Source organism: Barbatula barbatula (assembly GCF_947034865.1).
Source record: "Barbatula barbatula genome assembly, chromosome: 1".
Lineage (NCBI taxonomy): Eukaryota > Metazoa > Chordata > Actinopteri > Cypriniformes > Nemacheilidae > Barbatula > Barbatula barbatula.
Genome location: NC_136766.1, coordinates 3,017,289 through 3,031,889, shown reverse-complemented (window position 1 = coordinate 3,031,889; position 14,601 = coordinate 3,017,289). Strand labels below are relative to the sequence as shown.

The window sequence follows — 14,601 nt, the reverse complement described above, 5'->3', positions numbered from 1 at the left end:
TGAATAAACTAGTCTGATTAAACGGATTAGTTGGACACAGGTAAACTTAATATCTTAAGTACACTCAGCATTTTAGTTGAATATACTTAGGAAAATAAGTTGAGTCAACTTAATCCTCAAATCCTTTTTTACAGTGTGTAAGCTCATTAAAATGCAGATAAGTTTGAAATAACAAATGTTTATTGAAACCGAGTTGAGGAGTTGATGTTGTTTGTGGCATCTTGAATATGTAACCTAATGATAAATGCATTTTTTGTTTGTTTATTTATTATTATCATGAATTAATGATCACCGTGTTATATAGGGGAGGTTGCAGTCACCTCTTCAGATTTATCACAGTTGATTTATTTATTTAACTTAAATTCAGCTTTTAAAAATTTCTAGCCTTATTCCTCAGAAAAATATACAGTGCCATAAAATCCCATTTTTAAAGCTACAATTAAACAGTAAAAAGTATGGCATACAAAATACATTTATGAACAGCAGATTGTAAAAGATACTTTGGGTCAAATGTGGAATTTTCCCAAGGTGCTTCATAATGTCTTTGAAGCCAATTGTTTTGTCTGTATTATTTGTGATCATCGTGAATTCAATAACATCAACATTGTTTCGAGAAACAGGAACGAGTAAGTTGCAAAAAAATGAAAACGACAAGTATTTTGTATTTAGACTTTTGTCATAGTCAGCTGGTATGGGCTGTGTGAGCTCCAGATCAAAGAATGATGGAGCGATGGGGAAGCGTAACACTGAAACACTTCAAACCAACCGGTACAGCACAGACCCAACAAGATCCGAGGTGAGAATATATTTCCGACCCATATGTGAACAAACGTGGTTGGCGTTTTTCTGTGACATCACTAAAATACAGTACATATTCAAATAACGTAAAGCACCTTAATCTTTAATATCTTTAGAGGCATGCACCCTTGCTTCCTGGACAAAGGCTACAAGTCATGCATGGTATCACACGTTATCATCATTACACAAACACAGTTACACATTTACAATAACTATTTTCCCATTGCGTTGTGTATGATTCATGAGTGTGCACCTGCTTTTGTTATGTTGTCATGTGAATATGTAAATCCAGCTTGCAGTGCACAGGACCAAACTGTCATCGCCCTGTATTCTTATGAAGCTGTTAAAAACACCGATCTGAGCTTTAAGAAAGGAGAGAGACTTAATGTATTAAAGGCGTGAGTATTATTATATTTTACTTAACCTTTTAAATCGGGAAAACTTAACAAATTTGCTTCATGGAGTCAAAAAAGAATGAAAAATTAATTTGTTGAGTTACAATAAAAGTGTTCTCAGTCCCAAACAAAAACAACAAATACTATTAACTAATAAAATAATTTTGTTTTACAAATTCATTTAAATTAGTAAATTATATATATTTTTCCTATACTGTGAAAAATATTATTTAACAATATTTATACATTTCTAGGGATGGTGAATGGTGGACAGCCAAATCACTGTCTTCGGGACAGGAGGGTCTTATTCCTTCAAACTATGTCGCACCAGCTGGTGGCATCGAGGCAAATGAGTAAGAATGCAGACACACACACGTCTGGTTTATTATCTCCGTGGGGACAGTCCAAGGCGTAATGATTTTATACGTAATGAACTGTATATTTTATTCCATACCCCTAAACCAAGGGACCTTGTTGTGGGGACCTGTTGGTGCATTGAGGCATTTAAAAACAAGGCCACACATACACACACCTTACATGCACATCAAGAAAACACACATCTTCTCAATGCTTCCCATTTCGTGTCAGATGGTTTTTTAAGAACATCACCAGAAGGGATGCTGAGCGACAGCTGCTCGCCCCCGCCAACAAACCAGGATCTTTTCTCATCCGGGAGAGCGAGACCACTCCAGGTGAAGCCACATACATACTCAGAAGATGTGTGTCGCTTTCACGTATTGACAAGAATCTTTCTGTTTTCCTCAGGGAATTACTCCATGTCAGTCAGAGATGTAAATGCCAATGGTTCAGATGTGATCAAGCATTATAAGATCCGGTCGCTTGATAAAGGAGGATTCTACATTTCTTCCAGAATCACTTTCACACACATACAAGATCTCATCGCATACTACAAGAGTAAGTTTTTTCAGGCTACTTTATAGTAGGGTTAGTCGTTAAGCAACTACCACAAACCTTTGGCAGAATTAGTTTTTGAACAGTGTATGTATTGGAATTTAACTTAAAACAACAAAGAAAACCAGCATATGCTGGTTAGGTAGGTTTTAAAGCATGGTAGCCGCTAGAGGACCAGCTTAAACCAGCACAAACCAGCTACCATGCTTCAAAAGCTACCTAACCAGCAAACGCTTTTTTTTCAACAGGGATCTTTTCATAAATTGTTGGCTTGTCCTTGTCTTTCTTAACCTGTATGACTGCAGAACACAAAAGAAGATATTTTGAGAAACGTCGATAACCAAACAACACTGAACCCCCGTTGACTTCTGTTATGTGAAGACCATTGAGACATTTCTCCAAACGGAACAAAAAATGTTATAATTTTAATTTTAGGGTGACCGGTCCCTTTGAGTGTCTAGTGTGTTTTTGATGTGAATGTTAATGTCTGTACAGAGAACTCAGATGGACTTTGTAGATGTTTGGATAAAGTGTGTGTGAGACCTCGGGTCACTGCACCGTGGGATGAGGACGCTTGGGAGATCAGCAAAAATGACCTTCGCATGGTGAACAAACTCGGTGCTGGACAGTTTGGAGAGGTTTGGATGGGTGAGCACTTTTTAAAAATATATAGCCAACGATTTATTGTGTGTTGCTGAACATCTTCATTCAGGGGTGTATGTTTGTTTTAGTTCATAAACGTGGGCCAGAAGACAGAACACAGGAAATACTGAGACGCAAAAATTCCACTTCCTCTTTATGTTACATTTCATGCAAAGTCTTTTTATTTACCACATGTCAAGTGGAAAAATGTTAGTATAGTATATTTTCATTTATTTAACTAAACAATTTACAGAATATGTACAAAGTCGGCACACCAACGTGAAAGAAAGGGAAAACGTTTTTAAAGCTTTGGTGTGCCGACTTTGTATATATTCTTTAGGCTATTTGATTCGTTTTGTTTATGCACCCATTTCAATTTGCCTCGCTGTGTTTTCACTAAGCCTTTTTACACACAAACCATGTTTGAAGGTTATTAATAAAGTTACATCATCCCTATCTCTCTCTCTCTCTCGCTTAGCGTACTATAACAACACCACTAAAGTAGCGGTTAAAACGCTGAAGCCTGGCAGTATGTCTGTGGAAGCTTTTCTTCAGGAGGCAAATCTCATGAAAACCCTTCAACACGATCGTCTTGTTCGCCTTAATGCCGTGGTGACCAAAACTCCCCCCATCTATATCATCACAGAATACATGGCTAACGGTACGCACACGAAACAAATCTCCCTATCCAAATATTAGTTTTTTCATTTCAAAAACACTAACATTGTAAAAATTGTTTGTTTTTTACTTGTCTAATATTAGGAAGCCTGCTGGATTTCTTGAAGAGCCCAGCCGGGAGAAAGCTCAAGCTACATAAACTCATTGACTTCTGCGCCCAAGTAAAGACAAACACACACAGATCAGAATACTATTTTTTGGCTCTTTTCCTAAATGGTTGATTGAATATAAATTCACGCATACATAAAACATTGTCATCATTTTACCCATTCCGTCATATTTTCCATTTAGCCACATTGTATTGTCAAACACATTGCTACAGATGTGATATTAAAATATTTTCTCAGAAGGAAGGGAAATGGTTTAAAATAGCGCACCTGTGATGCATGAAGTGTGTGTGTGTGGTAGATAGCAGAAGGCATGGCGTACCTCGAAAAGAAGAACTTCATCCACCGAGATTTACGGGCTGCGAATGTTCTGGTCAGTGAAAGTCTGCTGTGTAAAATCGCAGACTTCGGTCTCGCAAGAGTCATCGAAGACAACGAGTACTCGGCCAGAGAGGGTAAATATACTCACATTTACCGTATATTTTAATGTCTTTAGTAAAACAATACCACACATTTCACTGTAAGAGCACAGTAAGACAAATGTGATTGTTTTATTTTTAGGAGCGAAATTTCCTATCAAATGGACAGCACCTGAAGCCATTCACTATGGGACATTCACTATTAAATCAGACATGTGGTCTTTTGGTGTCCTGATGTATGAAACTGTCACATATGGCAAAGTACCATACGCGGGTGAGCGGAGTGCATCCATTTGACTTATTTCACAAATGTTCATAGTGCTTTTAGTGTGTACGTATTTGTGTTCTCCTGGGAATCGAAGGCACATCCTTTACAGGGTACAGGGACACTTGCAAACATCATCTTACGTTAAAAGTGATGATGCAAGTTTGAGTAGAACAAACATCAGAGAAATAAAGCTAATAACCGATGGAATTGAGGTTTCGGCTTTATACAATTCGGTGTCTTTGATATTTGTTTTGTGTCATGAATTTCCTGAGAAGCCCTGTTCTAGGAAATGCTTGTAAGATGCCACATAGACCTACCGTCTGCTGCCTTCTAGTGGAAAAAACAAGCATCACTATGAAAGGGATAGTTCACAAAGAAAATTTTATTTATTCACCCTCATATCTCTCAAATCTGCATGACCTTTTTTTCTCCATAATAAAAGATGATATTTAAAGTATGGTTCTGTTCCCATACAATTTATGTCAATGGGGACCAATGTTGTTTGGTTACAAACAACATCTTTTGTGTTTTGTAAAAAAGTCATACAGGTTTGAAATGACACATTTAGGGTAAATAAATAAAATAACTTTTTGGTGAACTGTCACTAAACATTTAATATGGTGTATATATATATATATATATAGCCGTGGAAAATTTCCACAAAACCAAAATCAATTGTCAAAATAAGTCAGTTCTATTGAATTCGCTAATATGTGTGTGTGTGTTCATTCTGTGAATTAATATTTCTCCCAAATTTCTAATAGAAGTATTGTTTCTATTTACTTATTTGCAAAAAAAAATTACTGGAGAAACCACTTTATCAGACCTCAAATACTGCAAAGCTTTACAACATTAATATTTCAGACATTTATGAAAATAAATATTATTGAACTAGATTTTTATCAGTTTTCACATGTCATGCTGTCAGTTTTTAACATTGCATCCCCCCCATGGCTATGAATAATAAAGGTAACACTTTACAATAAGGTGCTATTTGTTAACGCGTTAGATAACACTGAACAATTTAGCCAATGTTAGTTCATGTTAGTTTATGGTGCATTAAAATCATTAACATTCGTTTATGTATTAAATGCTGCAGAAGTATTGTTCATTGTTCATCAATAGCACCTTATTGTAAAGTGTTCAAATTATACCTCACCACATGGTTGTAAAGAGGCTTGTAATACTACTGCATGAAGTCTACATGACCCTTGATATGGATGTACAGGGGAATATCATCTAAAGACACACGTTGACCTTTCTCTCTCTCTCTCGCTCTCTCTCTCAGGCCTCAGTAACAGTGAGGTGATCGCACGAGTTCAGCGGGGATATCGCATGCAGTGTCCCGAGCACTGCTCTAAAGAACTCTATGATGTTATGCTGTCATGTTGGAAGGCCAAACCTGAAGAACGGGCCACTTTTGAATACATGCAGAGCGTTCTAGAAGACTTTAACACAGCCACAGAAGGCCAATACCAGCAACAATAACCATCAACAGGACACGCCTTCACAGACCATACTCTTAAAACATTTGACCTCCACATAGAATTTAGAATACTTTTATTACACATAAAAACAAAGTACATTAAATACCTAAAACAATTTAAGGAACACTGCTTTCATGCATGCGGTCAGCTGGGCTTCTTCCTGAGTGATGTCGTTGCCCTCACAGACTTCTTGATGGTCCGACACAGACCGCCTGTGGACTGAGGTGTCATCGATTCCTTAATGTTGACCAGCAGGCCGCGTCTCGTACGAGACTGACCCGCAGAATCATTCAGCTTGGAGAGCTCCTCCCTCAAACTGCTCAACTCCACCTCTTTGTTTGTGACATCACTCTGTAACTGCAAAATTTCACGCTCCTATACACAAAATAACCAGATGTTATCATGCTCAAACGGATACAAACTTAATGCAAGCGCATGAATGTACCTGGTTTGAGAGTTTGTTCTGTAGATTTTGGACATCTGCAAGCTTCTCCATGTAACTCTCGCCGGCTTCCTGCAAGGTTTCATTTAACTCACTGAGTCGCTGCTCGAGAGACACAAGCAGCTATAAAACAAAAAAGTTGTCAATCACTTTTCAATCACTTTTCAATCACTTTTCAATCACTTTTCAATCACTTTTCAATCACTTTTCAATCACTTTTCAATCACTTTTCAATCACTTTTCAATCACTTTTCAATCACTCTATTTACCTCTTGTTTCTCAGCACACAGTTTCTCTACGGCACACTTTTCTTTGTACAGCAGTTTGAATCGCTCTGCAGCTTTAGTTAGTGGATGAATGAAACATTAAACAAAATAAATCATCTCTATCGTGTTCTAAGAAAGATGCATGTGATGAATGGGTTGAAAGCAGACGTACCAATGTCCGGTGTCGCAGGTAGTGGATCTGTCTGCATTGAGCTCTCCTGTTTGACGGGTGGAGCGGATGTGGATGGAGAATGCTGGCATTTCTGTTCCAGTTCACTCACAAGTTTCTCCATCTCCTGAAACCGTACATTTTCAGACTTAAAAGAAATCTGACTAGACCATGCCACAATCAGAAAAGTAACTTTAAATAATTGGCGCATCTGGAATTAAAAGTGGCAGTCCTTCGGAGAACACCTCTCCAGATTTTGTGATCTTATTTTTGCCATAAATCATTATTAGTTACCAGTTATGTTTCTCCCCGGGTTTTACAAATATTTAACCAATAAAAAAAAAGTATGTGTCCCCTTTTTATCGACACTATTTAATCAGTTAACAAGTAAAGTGTTTCAGCAAAATTAGGATTTTTAGAACACCAGACAAATGTTTATATTACGTTTTTCAGTTTATGCCGCATGCAAGCAACAGTAAGAGCGAAACCCCAATGCCCTATGAAATTTAACTATGCTCTTTTATCTGTAGTGAGCCAATGTGGAGATTTTAGCGTCATCTAGCGCTGAGCAATACAGCTCACTTTGCCAAAGGAGATAACTTTTACGGAAAGGGTCAGCTAGGGCTACAGTAGACTACGGGTTCCCTTGCATGGATTTCACAATGTATGCATATAGAATTAAGCAACGTTTTTATTAACTTCTACAAGATCATCCAACACTGGACCTTTAAACTATGGTAACCACAAATGAATCATGGCTTCATTTATTATAATTGGGGATTTATAGTGGTGTTGTGCATTCTTGTGGATGTTGGAAGGCGTTTACGTGCCTTCACTCGCTCTAGCTCTTCATTGTATTCTTCAATGGGGATGTAATCTTCCTCCAGCCTCTCCATCGCACACTGGTACGCATGTTCTTTCAAAGCCTCTTTATACATGTCAAAGGTGCTTTCCATCCGCTCTTCATAACTCTCCTTCAGATCAACCATCTGACGACTGAAATGAGCATGGAAGCCCAAGATTATTGGATTAAATTCCACATTACGCGTCCTTTTAATGCTCACACACGCACCTGTGCAGCTCCTCTGCTTCCATGATCTGTTGCATCATCACATCTCCCATTTCCTTCCGTATCTGAATCTCCTGCAACAGGTTCTTCCTGCGTTCGGCCAGCAGTTTGACGCGCAAGCTCTCCACCAAATTCACCAGCTCCTGCAGAAGACGGACAGTCATAGGTAAACAGAAACATTTATTGTGTCACAGACTTTGAAAACGTCACCTCTTGAGGTAATATGGACATGTCTGCCTCATCGTCGCTGTCCAGTAGCTCTTCCTCAGAAAGATAATCATCAACCGCCTGAGCATCGATCATGCCATTCTTCAGCAATGGCTTCCCATCTCGACCAACCAGCCGGGGAGCCAAAGACTCAACAGATCGGTGAGGTATCACCTGAAGTACCTACCAAAAAAAAAACACAGTTTAACAAACACTTAGCAGATGATTGTACTGTGACAGTGAAAAACAAAAACGTGATCCCAGTGATGTCACACTGTGGGATGTCATAAAAGGTGCAGTTTGTAACTTTGCAGCAAAATATCCAAAAACCAGTAGGCCAGTGTAACATTTTGTTCAGTTGAGTACTTTCAATATCTCAAATGTTTCCAACCATTTTAACTCTTGAGAATTTTAATTTTAACCAGTGACACAGGCCTTGTCTGGCAGTCACCTGTCAATGGCATCGTATCCAAGTTACCAAAGACACTAGATGGAATGGATTCAGTGGAATGGAGAGGCTCAGAGGTGACTTTTGTAGGCCAACCTGAAGGTCCCTCAACCAAAAGGCTGTGTGTTTTTCCCCATAGACTTTTAGAAAGAAAGAAGCTCTGTGATTAAAAGGTTTATGATGTTTAAATGTTTTGTCTATCAAGATAATCTTTACAAATTAACGAAACATTTGAAGCCGAAATACAGTCGGCAAACTTAAGCTAACACGATGCTATAAACAGACTACACTTTAAGATCGCTATATCAATGTCACCACCAGCAAGTCTCTGACAACTCAAACTTTATAAAAAGTGTTCCCTTTAAGTAATTACTCGAATGAATCTATATCTATGTTTTAAGAGATTTGTGCCCATGTGGCATTGTTTGTTAGCTTTATATACGCAATGACATCCAACCCACCTCCCCACCAAAGAAAGTAGTCGCTTTTAGCAACTGCCGTTTTTGAGACAAATAGGCTTTCAAAAATAAAATGCACGTTTGTGATTTTATGTCATAGAATAATGTGAAAATATTTAGAGGTTTGGTTTGCCACAGACCTTATTTCGATCGATTTACCAAAAACTTCATAGACTTGCACGATGGATCAGGAAGTCCTAAAATACAAGCTCGCTTCCAGGTTTTGCATACATGTTACGTCATTACGCTTTATTCGGGAGATGCAAGCTATTGCTCTGGAGAAAGTCTCTGGTGTTGCCCTTGGTTTCTGCTTTTACTGCCGTAGAAACTATGACAACATGGTTAATGAAATAAAATCATGTCACCAAAAGCAACATTTTTAAAACCATTACTTTAAATTATCCATAAACGTGATTTTACATTGACGTCTGATTGATTAGTAGTGGTGGAGTTGATGACATTTCCCATTATTCCACGCTCCTTTACAGCATCATCAAGCTACACCATTGTTGTCGTTTTGAACATTTGACTGTGCACCCTCTAGCGGTGGATTTTACAAACTGGGCCTTTAATTCAAGACTGTACAACAGTTAAATGGACACTCAAGATTTAGGTCATACAGTAGAACTTTATATACTTAATGTCAAATTGGAAACGTATTTGTCAACAAACACCACAAACCTGCTTTGCGACAGCGGAGAACTTCATGACATGGAGGGTCTCATCGTAAGTTGAGGCACACTGGTTGATGTTCACGATCATGGATGCTCGGCCACGGCCGCAAAACATTCCCTGAAAGAGCCGAGTAAGTTTGCTCTCTCGAAAGGGGATGTAATTTGTTTTTGTCCTTAAAGGAAAACAGGAACGCACAGGAACACTGTTCAGTTCAGAATGCACAATGTCAACATTTGAAAATCTAAACGTTTGTAGCGCTCTTGGCATTTGCGTGTACCTGTCATTTTGGTTGTTCCGCAGGGCTGCAATACACTTGCCCAGGATTAGCAATGAATTATTGATGTTACCGGCCTCCTTCAGACGCTCTCCGAACGTTTTTGTTTTGTTGCATCTTTCGGAGCCCGCCAAGTCACAGAGTGAAAGACTGAGAAAGAGCGAGAAAGTGTTAAGATTCCACACAAACAGATTTTCTCAATGAAACATGCTGACAAAGAGTCACTTACTCCGACAGTCCATGAACATCAGCTCCATCGATACGTATGAGTTTAATGGTGAAGATGCTGTGACTGCAAACAAACAAAAGGAATCAATGTTTTTGTCATTCATTTTTACACCAATTCACAACAACAAGAATATAGGCCTATCACAGATTTATAATTTTAGCTGTCAGGTATGATTTAATGGGAAATGTCAGTAGTACATTGAAGAAACAAATGATCAATTATTGACTTTCATTTTACGGTGGCTGCTAGGTGTTACAGCGCTGCAACAGAAAACAAGAAAATGGAAACACTAGCAAATTCAGAAAGCATCTTCCATTAGTTTGGCAACGCATGTGCTGGAAATAGTCGCAACACACAGAATCACGCTGCAAGTGCCAGAGACAACAACGGAAGTGTTTCAAGGGGACTCCAAAAACTGATGGACCTGGCTGGGACGCACTTCATTTCACTGTGTCCATATTGAACAATTTAGGTAGAAGTTTAAGACTGTACTTGCCTTATCTTAGGCTTAATCCAAAAGGGCTAAGGAAACGCATCTTAAGAATGTTAAAACAAAGCAAAAACCTACATTTAACATGATCAACAAATACTATAGAACCCAATAGAAGTTCTAAAGCCAGGATGTTAACATGAGCCGTTACACTTCTTTGGCTAAAGGTTGAAAACTTTTCATCTATTGTCTTGTGAATTCATGCCTGTCAGAAGCCAGAGTTTCCCACAAACTCATGTGTTTTGCTGCCAAACTAATGAAGATGCTTTCTGAATTCAGTGAAAGTTTGTACATTTCCTAATCTTATTAAAATGTATGAAACCTCAACTTTGGAGGTCATTAGAAACTGTGGAGCTGTCCTCAGATTCATTTTTTTAGGCAGTGGCTATTTGCACTAAACGAAAACGACCATTTCACAAAGTGAAAATTGAAGCATTTCTGAGCGGTATGCCATTTACACAAAACGAATAGCTGTATTTTTTTGGACTAACAGTAGTTAGATACTATCAGTGCTTATTTACATTTAGTCATTTATCAGACGCTTTTATCCAAAGTGACTTACAAAGAGATAAATAGTGGCTGATGCTATTTGCACCACAGTATTGTTGTGCATCAAACATTGTGCAATACAAGTGCAATAAGTGTAAATCATATTAATAAAATTGGTTAAAAGGACAGTCATTTATTGCAATAAAGCCCTAACCTTAACTTTATGAATAAACACTTGTTAGCCAATTTTCTAATAATTTCTGAATTTTGTTTATGATATGTAATGAAAAAAGGTAAAGTGAGTTCGCTAAAAAGTTGATTCGAACCTCTATCTCCAGTGTCAAAGCTATGAGGCTTGTTTGACTTCATGCGGCGCTGCAATAACCAACAGACGGATGACATCACATTACTGCAAGAGTGGTTCAAAAGTATACGGAGCAGTTGGCCCCTGACTTTCTCACAGTAATGTGATGTCATCCCTGTCAGTTCTTGCGATGCCGCATGAAGTCAAACACACCTATTGGTTGCTCTCAAATAAACTCACTTGTGGTCTTTGCACTTTCCCACTTTCATGTCGCATTTTCTATTTTTGGCCCAAGTGTTCTGGTGGGCATGTAGTATTTCTAACCCGTTGGGACACACTTAGCAAACATAATGCATGTGGTGTTTCAAACTGTGATTAAAAAGCAGTTTTACAAAATACATAACTCCGGAGTTTACACCATTTAATATTGAAAGTGTGGGTTTAGTGTGTATTGGACAGACTTGCACTCCTACTTCTGGTCACGTGCGAGCCATTAACTACTACATGTTTTACACCTCAGACCACGTTCTCTATTCCAATCAGATACTGGTGGGTGGAGTGTAAATGGTTTCTACCAACAAGGCGGGCTATTTGTACTCAAAAAATTGTGTATTTACAGTGTGTGTGTAAAGTGACCTGCAGAGAGGGCGAGCGAGCAAAATAAAGAATCCTGTGAACACATCTGACGTATTAAACTGATGTTCAACCTTCTGCTGGATGACTGGTTCATCTTAGTGGTTGCCGCGCTGCGGTTCTTATTGCCCACACGCATAACTTTACTGGCCTCCTCCGCATTCTGCACGTTGACCCATCGCAAATCTAAAACAAAACATTACTGATATTCATCTCAACATTCACAACAGCATCTTTGTTTTCAGATTCTGAAGGAGCCTCACCTCTGACGTAGGAGCTCCCCGCACTGTCCTCGCACACCCGCAGCGCAGGACGTCTCTTGATTTTGCTGGTGTGGGGCGGCTGAAGCAGATCGTACACGTGCTCGTTGTAGATCTCATAAAAAGCCACCCAAACGGAGTAAAGACAATTGCCTTCATCACTCACCCCGTCAGCACTGTCAACTGGAATATCAAAAGTTTAAAGCCCATTCTTACATTTGAGGATTTATCGTTGGAATGCGTGATTCTGATTGGCCAGTCGCAACATTTGTAGGTTCGTTTTTCCCAGACGATAACCTCTCAAAACGAATAACCTGGATGCAGCAAATCAGTTTGACGGGAATTTGATGAATTAAATCTAAATATGTCTTAACATACATGACATTTTAACAAATGATTGAACCAAATTGCCTGTTCTTTGCAGTTGAACAGTTTCTTTCTTAAACACTAAAGTAAACTGCTTTTCCTCACAAAGGTCTGCATTCGCTACAAATGAGCCAATAAAAGATTCCAAAATCACATTTAATAGCTTTTATCTCATATGCAAGTAGCCGTATAATGAGCGGGATAATGCACAAGCATCCAGGTGTTGTGGCAAAATAAGCCCCTTCAGGGTTATACAAGATCAGATCACACTGTCAGGGTCGGGGCTTATCTCGGTGCTAATAGCCGACTGACTGTACATTATCCCTTACATTAAACGCTCATACCCGTATGATCATACGAGACTCCTGAAAATGACAGACTGTTGATCGACGATGACGTTGAGCTCCTACTTCTGCTGGCTCTAGTGGATTCAGGCTCCTGAGGACAAAGATTTAACACATTGACTTGAATGTAAACATTCATAGCTTGCTATCTGAACACAACACTACAAGCGAACATCTTTTACCTCTTTGAGCAGAGCAAAGAGAGCTGCCTTGGCATTTTTCTCCGCTTTGAGTTGCTCCGAATCCAGTTTTTGCACATCTGAGCTCAAATATGGCTTCAGGTCCATGGTCTCATAGTGACGGCCAGCAACGTGTTTGAACAAAACCTCCAATGCACGCAGCAAAATGCCAGGCTCCTTCTGAGAACCTTCGAACAAAGATCTCATATTAGCTTCACATGATTGCTTTAAAATTGCACAATCCTGATGTGTGCACATAATAGTTGCATAAAGTCTGAAAGAGGGTTGCCTTGTATGGTGTAGGTTTTTCCAGCGTTGGTGACTCCATAACTGAAGACCAAGGCATTTTTCCCATGCAGAAAGCCTTGCACCTGTGAACTGATCGTTCCATCGAAGAACTCCGATTGAGTACACGTTGGCCCAAAGATCTATAATGAAATCCAGAGAGAACGACTGGGCAGGGTCAGATCAGAACTCCAGGGCCGAGGTCCGTGGAAACAGCTTACCTGTGTGAAGTTGAATTTATAAACTTGCTGGCCGATGCCTTTCTCGCTGTTCTTCATGGTAGCGGATCCTTTAGGAGCATGAAGGGCAATGACCTCAGAGTTCAATAGCACAACACATCCCTAAGAGAAAAAAGATGTGAATCCCACATGCAGCAAAGTGTTTGCGGCAACAGTATCGAGCTCCGCATTACCTGATCTTCATTGCTTTTGAGTTCGTCTTCGCTGAAAGGGCGCACTTTTAAGTAAACTTGAAGTTGCTGCTGCTCAGGGCAGTCGGCAGGCTCGCTCTAAACGCACAATACAGCAAACTCAAATGAAAACTGTGTGAGATGTAAAAGCACACTTTAAAGTCACGGTGAACCAGAAGTTGCGATCGTTATTACTTCTGTATTTTTGACATTTCCAAGTGAATTAATTTCTAATGAGAAGTGACTTTCATTTTTCTCTGCAATTATATTGGATGTGTAAAAACAGCGATGCATTTTGAAATGTTGGCATCAGACCAACAGTTGAAGGGGAGGAGTTTATGGATGCTCCGCCCAAGTCATTACAGGAAGAGACCACATTTTTCAGATTTTAACTAGGTTTTGATAGCAGACAAATTTTTAAAAGAGAATTGCTAAACTATTTAATAAAACTAGGCATTGACATTTATTTCACTGGGACTTTAAAACAACATCAGTAGTTGTAACAGTACCTGCAATGTAATGGAAGAAACTCCTGAAAGTTCTGGCAAAGGTGCATGATGGGTTTCACAAGCAGTCGACTCCATAGCCACTAACATGGTGTCTTCATTCGTCACATCCATAACTGTCACCATGACTACGCAGCTATTAAAATATTGTGGACTTAAGTAAAGGTAGGATTGAAGCTGTGAGTGATACGTCACTTAAAATGGTTTCAAACTGATAAAAAAAACTTTTAAGCTTCAAAGCTTTGTGGGTCACTGGTTAACTCAGAGGATAGCAACAAATCTAACAGCGCAATTTCCAGCAAGATTTGCTTCTGCTTCTGCCGCATGTGAGGTGAGATCTGACCCAATAAAGATAACCAACCAATCAAATCTCACCTGCAACACCTGCTCACC

At 39.1% G+C, this 14,601-nt stretch overlaps 2 protein-coding genes across 10 annotated transcripts in view; one reads left to right on the top strand and one right to left on the bottom strand.

The window, feature by feature from the left end:
• LOC306907470 (tyrosine-protein kinase Lyn-like) overlaps positions 1–6,545 on the top strand; it is a 9,498-nt gene extending 2,953 nt beyond the window's left edge. The window contains exons 2-13 of one of the 4 annotated variants that reach the window (XM_079479559.1): positions 670–796; positions 915–960; positions 1,091–1,196; positions 1,448–1,546; positions 1,782–1,885; positions 1,959–2,108; positions 2,601–2,753; positions 3,226–3,408; positions 3,510–3,586; positions 3,834–3,987; positions 4,094–4,225; positions 5,508–6,545. In XM_079479559.1, the coding sequence (XP_079335685.1) occupies positions 692–796; positions 915–960; positions 1,091–1,196; positions 1,448–1,546; positions 1,782–1,885; positions 1,959–2,108; positions 2,601–2,753; positions 3,226–3,408; positions 3,510–3,586; positions 3,834–3,987; positions 4,094–4,225; positions 5,508–5,707 (1,509 nt within the window). In that variant the 5' untranslated portion in view covers positions 670–691 and the 3' untranslated portion in view covers positions 5,708–6,545. Of the gene's footprint in view, positions 1–134; positions 1,197–1,447; positions 1,547–1,781; positions 1,886–1,958; positions 2,109–2,600; positions 2,754–3,225; positions 3,409–3,509; positions 3,587–3,833; positions 3,988–4,093; positions 4,226–5,507 lie in introns of those variants that run through there. The other 3 variants (XM_079479557.1, XM_079479556.1, XM_079479558.1) reach the window with 3 other exon arrangements.
• On the bottom strand, positions 5,577–14,601 carry LOC306907133 (kinesin-like protein KIF20A). Of its 6 annotated transcripts, none has more exons than XM_079479021.1 (19): positions 14,212–14,532; positions 13,706–13,801; positions 13,515–13,634; positions 13,298–13,436; positions 13,012–13,196; positions 12,830–12,923; positions 12,286–12,302; positions 12,123–12,201; positions 11,934–12,045; positions 9,944–10,006; positions 9,718–9,864; positions 9,447–9,642; positions 7,863–8,042; positions 7,656–7,795; positions 7,414–7,579; positions 6,587–6,710; positions 6,418–6,488; positions 6,152–6,271; positions 5,629–6,081 (listed from the first exon to the last, which is right to left on the bottom strand). In XM_079479021.1, the coding sequence occupies exons 1-19, from the start codon at positions 14,332–14,334 to the stop codon at positions 5,851–5,853; spliced, it is 2,403 nt and encodes an 800-aa protein (XP_079335147.1). In that variant the 5' UTR covers positions 14,335–14,532; the 3' UTR covers positions 5,629–5,850. The 6 variants fall into 6 exon arrangements, with proteins under 6 accessions (XP_079335145.1, XP_079335147.1, XP_079335144.1 ...); XM_079479022.1 differs by having other exon boundaries at positions 5,747–6,081; positions 9,447–9,612; XM_079479019.1 differs by having other exon boundaries at positions 5,577–6,081; positions 9,447–9,612; positions 12,123–12,302; positions 14,212–14,601.